The sequence below is a fragment of the Buceros rhinoceros genome, unplaced genomic scaffold, assembly GCF_000710305.1.
Source record: "Buceros rhinoceros silvestris isolate BGI_N320 unplaced genomic scaffold, ASM71030v1 scaffold2477, whole genome shotgun sequence".
Classification (NCBI taxonomy): Eukaryota; Metazoa; Chordata; class Aves; order Bucerotiformes; family Bucerotidae; genus Buceros; species Buceros rhinoceros.
In genome coordinates this window covers 39,897-51,758 of record NW_010420291.1, presented here as the reverse complement: position 1 = coordinate 51,758, position 11,862 = coordinate 39,897, and the positions used below count along the sequence as shown (strand labels likewise).

The 11,862-nt window shown below is 40.7% G+C and overlaps 1 protein-coding gene across 1 annotated transcript in view; it reads left to right on the top strand.

Moving 5' to 3' along the window:
- PLD5 (phospholipase D family, member 5) overlaps positions 1-11,862 on the top strand; it is a gene marked incomplete at its 5' end in the record, with an annotated part of 70,324 nt that overhangs the window by 48,391 nt on the left and 10,071 nt on the right. The window contains one exon of the mRNA XM_010139250.1: positions 7,864-8,061. Coding sequence (XP_010137552.1) covers positions 7,864-8,061 — 198 coding nt within the window. The remainder of the gene's footprint in view (positions 1-7,863; positions 8,062-11,862) is intronic.

Sequence of the window (11,862 nt, the reverse complement as noted above, 5' to 3'; positions counted from 1 at the left end):
AGGCATCGGTGGAGGGAAGGTGGAAAGAGACAGTGCGAGGTATGTGTGTGTGCGTGGTAAAGGAGATTCCAGGACTTTCCAGAAGCAGGCAGGATCTTTCACCTTCTAAATTTTTTATGGTTCCACTGAGTCGGTGAATTGTTTAATGTCCTATGAATGACTCCACTACTGAAATGTGATGCAGCTTGCCAGCAGTGAGATGGAAGCCAGCACAACATGGTCCTTTTCTTCCCAGTCTACACTTTTTTTGATGTAAGGAACAAAAACTGTGCTTCAGAAGAGAAACAGAATCAAATTAGAATTCGCATTAATTAGATTTCCTGCAATAAAACAAGAAATAAATCAAATATGATCCTGGAAAAGTGGTTTATTGCAATTGCAAGCTTGCTTTTCCCCTAAAGAGACACTTGTGCTTGCTTTGAGAGGGTAATGAAACTGTAAACTGAAAAGTCATTTGAAAATGATAAATTAGGCTGTGATTATGCCAAGTGATATTAATTATGCTGATAGCCTATATAGCAAGGAATTTTTAAAAGATTCAGTTCTGCCTTCTGGCCTGCTCTGATGTGTAGCAATGCATCAGGCTTGGTTCGTTAGTGAACTTCATCAACAGCACTAAGAAAGCCCAGCTTGCACTCAGTTCCATGTAGGATTCTACCTGATTATCATCACAGAGTGGCCCATGGTTTAAACAAATTGTATTTGCATTGGTTGTACAAACAGATTTATTTTTGCTTCCATATCAATAGAGAAGATGACTGAAAAAGAAAAACCATGGGGCTTGGTTCTGTTGTTTTGGGTTTTTTTTCCTAATGTGACAAGGGCACGGGGGATTTCTGTTCTGCTTCAAAGATGCATTGCTACGTCTTCTTCACAAAGTTCTTTTTTAAGTCACACCATTTTAAAACAAGCTCCTTTTCTGCCATGGAGTCTAGCCTACTTTGCATTTCAGTGGCAGGACCTTTCAGCAGAAATTAAATGCTGAACCTAATAATTTTTTGGCATGGTTTTCTGAAGATCAGGGTGCTAGGCAAAATGATGGTGGACTATCCACTGAATGTGAAGTGACATGGAAATTACTGGAGCATCATTGTGCAGTTTTGTGTTCTTGACTTGTGGACCATCAAAAAAAAAGGAATGGGACCCAAAAATTATCAGCTCCCGAAATAACTCCTCTGCCTTATTGTGGCAGCTTTTTGCTATTAGGTAATAAAAGTAAAAATAATGTATGAAGTTGTAACGTAACTGGGATTTTCATTTTGCAGGAATCACGCACCCAAATCTATCAAATGTACTTTCTAAAGGTGAGATTAATGACCTTTGGACTGCTAGTGGCTGCCAATTCAAACGTACTTTATCAGTTTCAGTGGGGTACAGTCACTTAACTCTCTTCCTTTCCTTTAGGGAATGTCACAGCTTTATACCGACATTCAGTGCCAATCCTGGGTGCACGCTCTCGTGTATGCATCACCTCTTCTTGATCACACGCTCAGATTTATTTCCAGCACAGTGGCTTGAATGACAGTTTTCCATTTTCAGTGATAGGGTCAAGTTCCCAGCTCAGGTTGAGGCTGCATTCCTATGTTAAGTGGAATGGACTTTTTTTTTCTAGTTCAGTAGAAATTCTGCCTGCTGATTATATTTCAAAAGATGATAAAAAATTAACCTTTGGCATTAGACAACAGCAACATAAAACTGACCCCAACTGTAGGACCTGGGCCAGGTATCAGAGATATCCATGTGCAAGACTCACAAAGTGATTCCTTGGACAATGGTTAAGTGCTGAATGCAGGAATTTGAAAATACCATTTATTCAGTGAAAGTGTCTATAGAAAATAGGAGCAATAGTTATGATGAAACAGTTAATCTCAAATTTTAATCTGTTTGAAGTGTTAAGTAATCTTCAAAAGCAGTTTGCGATTTTAAAAATAACATTTTTTTTATTGTGCCCTAGATGATTTCTGACGTCCAAAGACACCGTCAATTTCAATTTTGAAATTATTCATTCTCAGTTTAAGGTAGAGTTTTACTAACTTCCTGAGAATACAGTGCTTTATTAATCTTTTCTATTTAGTATTTCCCCGTAGTAGTGTAGCTCCCATGGAAGGAAAAAATGGAACTTGGAGCAGAAGCAAGACTGTGCTGGATTTGGATTTCACTTAATTACTTTTGATTGTAACATAACAAAGCTGTGAAGCCTCTACATCATATTACTAGCCAAACAGAGAGAGGGGATTTGGGCTCAGGATGCACGAGGGTATGTTGCAATTTCTAGTGAAGGTACACGCTTTTGCTGTTTTGATGTACTCTAATACCTGCACAGATTTTGAGAGAAGGGCCAGGCAGTGTTGCAGCCTTCTCAGCCTCATCATCAGGTTGCATTTTCGGTGTACATCAAAACGACGGCTCTCTGCATGGGGTCTGTTACACTTGGGAATTTGTGATGAGCACTACTCCTGTAAGCCTGTTATAGCCAGTCACAGCAAACAGTACTGCACAAAGACACACTTCCACCTTTTCAAATCTCTTTGTCTCTCTCTCTCTCCGTTGCTGATGTTCACCTCCATCAGAATGCCCTTCCCGCCACCACTCGGCTGCTGCCTGTGCCTGGCGTGGGACTGGCACGCACACCTTCTCAGCCAGTTTTGGTGAGAGGTAACAGCAGCTGCCCGGGAGGCGGCTGTAAGATGATGCCGTGTTAGATTGGAAAAGATTCACTGAGCCAGGTAACAGATGAAAACATAAGGAAGGTTTGCAGTAGAGGTCTGGTAAGACTGATAACCAAGCGAAAAATCTGGATCGCAGGCTATCCAAATAATTAGAGCACATTTTATGAAAAGATGAGTTTACCACTGTAAATATCAGTGGTCTGCTTTAATGTGGTACTGAACACATTGTATTTTATTTTTCTTTAGAAGATATTGAAAAATCTTTGGTCCTTTTAAGCCTCAGTAATTGATTTATCAGTGCAGCATGCTTTTTATTACTCCATTACTCTACCTTGTTGTGATTCTGGTTTTGCTTAGTCATTCGTTTGGAAACTGGTCATTAAAAAACCCCACATGTTTGACAGTATAATTAAATACATTTTCAAACACAGGCAAATGGAAGTGTTGCATATGAAAAATCTGCTTGGTAAATTTAGCACGCGAAAGACTACCTGTGGTTAATGCAGAGTTTCCGTAGCACAGGCAGTGGATGCCCAGCACCTGCCCATGGCCAGAGCTTTTGGGCAAATAGCAGTTAATGCCCGAGGAGGTTGCCTGTTGTTTTCAGGATCAGGCTCACATGTAAGCAATTACTAAACCCTTTTTCTTTAAAAGAAATTAATAAGGAATTTTCTAAAGCCTCCTGCTACGTTTGCCACAATTTGAGTATTGCAAGCTGTGAACCAGATTGTGCCACTCTTATGTAGGTCAAATAGTATGTTGCCTACACAGTGGGGTTGTCTCTGACAGTGTAGCTCAAGGTAAATATAAAACACTCTGTCTAGTCTGTGCAGCGCAGACATATTGTACACCCGGTCTATCCCATGATCCAAATGGATTTGAAAAGTCTTGCTAACGCTGTTTCCTAGTTTAGAAAGTTTACAGTGTTAGGTTCTTTTCCCATGTTTTTTTTTATTTTGCGTATGATGCCTACAAATGTACAAGGGAAAAGAATAAGCAAAAATTCCCATGTGTGAAATCCTGCACTTTGTCCATTTTGGTAAGGAATTCTTCCTCTTGTCATAAACATCACTATTTTTCTAGCTAGGTCATATTTATTGCTTTTTGTAGTTTAACTGATTTCTCTACTTAGAGCATCATTGTACAGTAGATTTAAGCCGCCATTTCTTGAATCTTTCTTATTGGCAAGAAAGACAAATGGTGATTTGGGAGCCTTTAATAGTCACTCTGCACAAATATAGATGGTACGAGGTTGAACAAGGAAAATCAGCTCCAATGTTTTTCATTCTTTGAGAAGAGCACTTGTTCTTAAGTAAGAAAGAGGGAAAGAAACCTGCTCATGAGAGGACACAGAATTCTCTATCCAGAAAATCATTCCTCTCCCCAGTTCCCAGCACATGCCCCAGAAATGTCACTCACAAGCAACTCCGCAACTTTAACATCCAAATATTTCAGTTCCGTTTTGAGGTAATCAAATTTGTGACTCTTTGTTCTCATTTCAGGTTTATTTTCCTTAGCTTTATTGAAGTTTTTATTTCCTGACATCTCACTCACTTTAATTTTTTAGTGATGTTTTCATTACTGTGTGAGCTGCTCTAAAAACTCAGGGTGAAGAAATACTTCTCTTGCCTTAAGAGTTCTTGCTCTGAAGGATTTTACCTTAACAGGTACCTCAGATGATGCTTAGCTTGAGGCTTCAGTCACTACAAGCCAGGGAGCAACAGTCAGATTTTGATTCTTTTGATATGTTTTTTCTGCTTTTCTTCCACGACTATTTTTTAAAAAGTCTGTAATAACAGCAAAGAGAAAGTCTTTTTCCCTTATGTAGATCTCATACCATTTCATACTAAACCTGTCACCGGCACGTCCTTGCTGCCCCCTCTCTGCAGTGCCTCCAGGATGACAGGTTTTGTGATTAATTGGAAAAAGAGCAGTCTCTCCTCACCGCAGAGTATGGGAGTGAAAACAGGCTCAGTGTGGAAAACATCTCTGAAGCAGCGTATTTTTTTGGTCTCCAAAACTATTGGGGCTGTTCTGCAAGAAAGGAGATGGCTGTTGTTTCACTGCGTACGTGTGTGTACTGTTTGTATTGTTTTTTATTTCAAGGTGATGTATCGTATGTAAACCAAGATGGTCATGAGGTGACAGGCTGACATCTAACCTGCTTTCCTGAGAAAATGAGGTCTGCACAGTAAGCACCGGAGTCGCTGTCTGCCCTCTTCCATTAACTTTGAATCTACTTGTCAGGTTCAGGAAAATTTGAAACTTAAGTTCATAAAAGCTTAATGAGAACAGGCAGCTGGGTAAAGAGGATAATGGTGTTTTCCCAGGGAGGGAATGGAGAAGCCTAGTCTGTATCAGGCACCAGGGAATCCACATGGGGGAGAGCTCTTATCACGGCTTCAGAAGCAGGAAGATCTTTGTTGAGTTTTTGCTGCCAAAGAAGCCAACTGCACGATGCGATACCGTAGGAAGGGAGGGTTCATTACTGTGCTGCAAATACATGTCTTGAGATGGCTTCATTCCAGTCTGTGATTTGAGTGTAACCACTGCGAGTGGGTGAGTGGCAGGGCCTCAGCCAGGGCACCACCCCAGCTCCTACACACACCTGCTCCCGTGGGAGGGCCGAGCTCCTGCGTGCTTCTGTTCGGGGGAAGAGGCTGGTGGTAAGGCATGGCTAGTGCTTCATTTTAGAGTCAGGCTAGGTGGCGATCTGTAAATACTGCACTTAAACGCATTAGTGCCCCTGGCTTCCTCCCTATCTCTGTACATGAGGAAGCACTTAGGTAGAAGGGCAATCCTTTAATTCATAGGGAGAAGACACGCTGCAAATCACTTCTGCTCTGAGGAGAGCTGCTCACGCAAATGCAATCCTGGCAGCTTCTGGTATGCTGTGAGGACGCTCTTTTATCTTTACTTTTAATGGAAGAGATAAAGTGCAATAGTAATAATGGGATTGATAAATGAAAGGAAAACAGTAACCACATAATTATGTCAGAATCAACTAAGAGCCATGAAAAGCCGATTAAAGTGCATTATGCAGATACATGTAACAGAATACTATTAGTAAGTCCTTTTCCACGGCATGCCTGGCAATTAAGGAAGCACTATTGGCAGCACACAGCAAAGAAACTGATAAGGTACAGTTAAAAACGCTTGGAGAAAAACGGTGCATAGAGTCCAGGGTCCGCCTGGACCTGCATACGGGAGTGTCCTCGAAGGGGAAAAAACAAAGATGTTATTCCAAATAAGCTGTTTGAGTGGGATGTTGGGCAGAGCTTGGAATAATTTATATTCATCATCACAATGAACTTACTGGCTGATCCATAAATGAAAGGCTGCAGTGAAGAACGTAGCCTATTTTTGAACTATCCACAAATATTATTTTTTTATGGAGGAAGTCCATACTTTTTCTGACTTAAAGAAGCTTGCAGAAATATTCTGATTTAGGCAGTAAAAATTCTAGGTAGCATGCCTGTAGTTGCAACTATTCAGTAAATATTTGGGAATTAGGTCACTCTGCGTTGTATATTCTTATGTATGTGGTATTTCTAGGTCAGGGACCTGAAGAGCGTGTCATCTATCGAGTTTCTTTCTCATTGGAGTATTAGACTTTGTGGTTTCTTCTCACCCACCATAGAAATTGGAAGTCTCAATTCTGTCCTTTGCTCCCTTCCTCTGCCCGCTCTTGCAGAGTGGTTCTCTGCAGTCAGGGAGAATTGCGCAGGAACAAGCTCTGAGATGATGTTAGTGTGGGGTTCAGAGTTCCCGCAGGCTTTACAGAAAGATGCGCTCCTACCAGAAACGGCTCCATGTAACTGTGGACATCTGGTTTAAGGAAATTAAACCAGTGGGGATTTTTTGTGTCAAAGGATGAGCATGCTGAAGAGTTCGTACTCCCCTTATTTCTCCATCAAGCCTGGCAGACTTCTGAGATATTCTACCAAGAGAGTTTGCTTGCAGCAAACCAGAGTGGATCTTTTAAATATTTGTCCTACGTGTTGTTTTCCAACAGATAAATGCAGGTTTTCTTCTCACTTTATTTTTGGAAATGGCTGAATTAGTGTGAAATGCAGATAATGAGAGGTCAATGGCAGCTGTGCCCACAGCAGTGCTTCCCTGAGTTGTTACAAAGCAAATGAAGGGAGAGAGTGTGTGTGCAGCTACACTTTGATTACAGAAGCCAGGCAATATGTTTATAAATTAAACTCTATCAACAACTGAAGTACTAGGGATGTGCCAGTAATGAAATCTCTGCTGGACCAAGATTTATGATGACCAGGAGACATTACTTAAATGAAGAAGTGAGACTGTGTCTGTGGAAGATCAAAGCATTTAATTTTACTATGATGTCTATGTTTGTTTGGGCTATTTTTCCTCATACTTTGTATGTGAGAATGTTGGTGCTTACAGAGTGCTTCTCATGACAGAAGAGTATCATTATCTCCATTTTTACATGTGAAGAAACTGACACCCAGAAATCTGGAGTACCCTAGGCAATGGGGGAGTTAAGAACCCAATCTTTTTGTGTCCTTGGGTATACTACATACTGGCTTATGTAGTATGCTGTCTTTAATATCACTGTAAATTTAGCTACTGAGACTATTAAACAGCTGGTTTTCCATCCTTTTATTTGAAGCTAGAGAATCATATTTCTTCTCCAGCAAAGAAAGAAGTCCATTTCTTTCACATTTCCTAGAACTCACAGAAAATAGTTTCTAAAGTAAGGAACTGCCACTGGTAGCAGTGTGTCCTCCTACATCATCTACCAGAAAGGATGCTTTTCCTGTAAATAAAATAATATTAAACGATAATAAATAAATAAAACCCACTGTAGTCAGGAGTAGTTGGACAACACCTATAACAAAAATGGTGGCTATGACAAATGAATATCACCCCTAAGTTGTGTCCATCTGTAACACATGTTGTGTTCTATCAGGACATGCAGCTCTGACATACGCTGAACATACAGCCCTGTTACAGATTTTGCCCTCTCTTGACATTGAAGATTTAGCTGATGTGTTGTTTTTTGAAAGACTATTGTTAGAAATGGTCTTGTAGTTGACAGTACTGTCGCGGAGCTCAAGGCGTACTTCTGGAAGGCACTCCTCAGACACTCTTACGTTCTTGCTGCATACTTCCACAGGTCCATCAGCCAAAATATCTCTAACGATATGAACTTTTAATTTCACAGATGAAGGAGCTTGGCGTCATCGTATACAACTGTAGCTGCCTGGTCCTAGATTTACAAAGGATATTTGCCCTGTATAGCTCGTTAAGATACAAGAACAAAATACCTCCGAGTTGGTCTAAGAGACTATATGGAGTTTATGATACTCAGAATAAACTGACATTGCAGCTGAACGAGACAAAATCAGAAGCTTTTGTGTCGGTAAGTTGTGAAATGAGTTGCAGAGAGGGAGGGAAGGGAAGATACTTATTTAACCCACCAGATTTTTGGAAGACCTGGAAATTCAACAACTGCTTACTCTCCTAAAATTGTCCTTTCATTGCAGAGTAGCGAGACCAGGTTAGGTATGTGTTAGTAGTATCTGTGAAAGAATGTCAGGTGTCTTTCACTGATACAGAGATGTTCAAAGTTCCCTGCAGTAAGTCCATCATAATCCTGTGTTCTTTCTGACACATAGTCAGAGAGAAATTACTGTGAAAGTAATTTCCATGAATAGGAACATACCTGGTGTAAATAAAGCCTGCACTTGACTCTTTCTCTAAATCGGCCCTAACTGAGGAAGATGCACATTACCACTATGTCCTTAACTGAAAGCAGCTACTGAAATTGAGATTCATGTGAGTGACTAAAAACTCAGCTATAGAGATAAGACCACTCAGCAGTCACCTACACAGCATAGATCCTGTCTCATAATGCTGGAAAACCAAATCATCCCGCTGTCTGGGGAAACAGTTATTCCCATCGGTATACTTTGGTAGGGAAATCTGTAATTGAAAGTTTGGGTTTTTTTAAACATAATTGCCTTTTCCTGTGGTGCAGAACAGACAAATCACAATGTATTTTTTCTTCATTCTGATTCCTGTGATATTGTTCATACATGCAATTTGCCAGCTGCAGGATTTCACTTGAACTTTATTCTTTTTCCCTTTCTCTGTAATGCTCACTGCTTTTTCTCTTGCATTCAAAAAATGATAGGAAGGCCCTTCAAATTAGGTTATTTATTTACTAGATAGGAGGTGAATGACTTGAATGAACTGTTATTCAGACATCTAAAATGATAGAGAATAAGCTTGATATCAGACCTTGCATTTTTATCTGTGTTAATTATGAGGATTAATCCTTTTCACCCTGTTCCCTTGAAAGCATTCATAGTTCTGTAGAACATTAACTACTTCAGCTTTATTTTTAAATGGCATTTTAAGACTTCCAAAATTCAAGCAGCAATCCCCATGGAAGGACTGTCTGTGTGTCTATTTTTAATGGGAATAAATGGAGCAGTCCTCCATCTCAGCAGTGATGTAGCAAAACTGGAAAAAAGTACACTGAGCGATAAAGATGATGAAAGATGTGGAGTCCTTTTCATTTTGGAGGTAATTTCATGTGTAAAAAACCAACCCCTTCGAAATCAGAAATATAATGAAGATGTTATTTACCATTCTGTATAAAACAAGGGACAAAACCCCATTGCTTTATAGGCAATTACGTCTAAAACAATAAAAATGAGTTGGGCAGGGTTTACTTTCACGTGCTGGGAGTCAGGTGACATTCAGACATTCAGGATTTTTCACATTCCTACCATCAGTGGAGAGACAGAGAGCGATTTTGGAGTGCAAACCTACAAGTGCTGAAGACAGCCAGAATTAATAGCTGTCTGAAGAGACATACATTTCCATTGATTCTGGAGAGTCTTAAGGATTAGTCTAAATTAGAGACTGACTTTTGGACAGTTAGCTAAGGAGCTGTGAAATAAACTCCTACTCCATTCGAAGCAGTCTGTAATAAATGGAGAAATCCCGCAGAAAGCCAGTCCTGGAGGGGCCCACAGTTAGGAAAGCTGAGTAACGCCAACTTAAGGAATCTGGGATCCTAGGCAAAGACAAGCGGAGAGAGACTCTACAAAAACTGCTTTTTGTAGTTTGCAGAATGTTCTCTCCTTCCCTGCGATTTCTATTTTCCTTTTCTGTGGGCAACAAAAGAGTCCTCTCATAAAATTCCACTTCAGAAAACAAAATCAGAAGCTCAGATTAGTGAAGTCCAACTTGAAGAGCTACCTGAATTTGTAGCCACAGCTAGTTGGGCTGATTCTCCCTTCCTGAAAACACGCTCTTTGATAAATTTCTCACCTACTAGCAAATTCTCAGTGTTTGCCAGCATGTCCCTCTGAAAGGCAGCCTGTAGTTGCACTGGACTAGTGTGATGGGCCAAGTGTTAACGTTGCTGTCTGTTCCTGAACTAATGGTAAGAAGAAAAGCCTCCACCAGGCACGCAGTTCACTTATTGCCATCAGTGCCTTGTCTGTGGGCAGGGGCGGTGGTGCTGCCCTCCCAGCGCTATGCCCTTCCTCCCCCAGCCCTGCATTGCCTCCCTTTCAGAGAGCCGGGACAGCGCACAGCCCCCAGCCGGGGCATGGCAAGGTGCTGTTCTCAGCGAGAATAAAGCCTTGTTGCTGGGCATTTGAGCAGAACAGCAAGTACTGTACAACTAATATGGAGAAAAGTACGAAAACGTTCTGTGGTCACAGCAGGGGTCAGCTGTGCCTCAGGGTAACGAGCAGAATGTCCAGACACATGGGTTGCAGAGAGAGAGCTTTAACAGAGGTTTTTCATCTAGTTATCTTCTAAATGTCTTTCACTTTCTGGACTTTATATTGAACACATCTGAAAAAAACAATGCACAAGAATTCCTTTCTTTAGCTGTACTGGTACTTAAAACTTCTCTTCACAAAAATAGTAAGATTGTAAGAAAAAATCTAAAAGTTTCAGATAATAGGCATAAATTGTATTTAACAAAATCACATTACACTTTATCTTGAGTCAAAATTTATTCTTTGAAAACTTATTTCACTGTCAATGTTTGCTGTGTAAAACAACACGGGTAACACAGTCATTTAAATTTTTTGTTATACCCAGGAATCGTGGCTTAGTGTTGCTTAGAAACAAAATTGTCTTCCAGATTCACTGATAAAATGTAAGAAGTTTTGGTTGTTTTTCTTATTGTTCAGGAATAGATCTGCAATATTGATCTTGAAATCTTGCTACAGTTAATTTTCTAGTATTTTCTGAAGTTAGTTGTAGTAACTCCTTAAGAACACCAGTGGATGATTAAGAAACTACTGTGATGGGCATTGTATTGAAAGAAACAAAAGACTAATCAAAACCCCAGGATCTATCTCTAAAGAAAACACACTAATCCAGATCCCAGCTGCAACCCAAGCAGATACCAAAGGTGAGAAGGTGACAGGGCAGCAGGAAGGCAGCAGTCTGGCAGGGCTAGCTGTTAAGAAAAGGACAAGTGGCACCTGCTGTACCTCGGTAAGTGCCTGTAACAACTCTGCTCCCAGGAACTGTGTTGTCGTCTGCAAGCAGCCTGGCAGGTGGGTCCACCTCTCTCTCCCTGTTTGGGCAGAAGAGCAGAAAGTCCTGGGCCTCTCCTCCACAGATGGGTGATTCCCGCTGGCTTCACCTCGCTGACTGACACCTTCAACAGCCCTAGAAACAAGGCAGAAAAGCTGAACCTGGGCTTACTGCCTCAGACCCATGTAAATGGTTAATTTATACCTGAAGCTAGGTTTTAAAGATAAGTCTCTGGCAAAACTGCAGCATCTCCCTGTGACAGTGACTGAGCGAATGGTGACTTTGCATGGAACTTTAAACAGAACTGACATAATAGACCTAATTCCTGGTCACAAGCGACAGATCGGGCTCATGTGGCAAGAACACAGATATTACTCCATCTAATACTAACCAGTCCTAGGACTCTTTGGAACAAAATTCTCTGAGATGTAACTTCAATTATAGCTGCTTTGATGATAGTGGATGTTTCGAATTTTGTGTCTTGCATTTTAGTCGCAGTTACATCTAAGTGGTGAGGCTTTCAAGGGGAAATTAAGCAACTACCTCTCCTTTGTTCCTTTAAGTATTCTAGCAGGACAGCTGAAGGTATCAGTTAATATTCTCTACTAAAGTAAAGAGAACTACTTGCCATCTCAAGAAGAACAAGGGA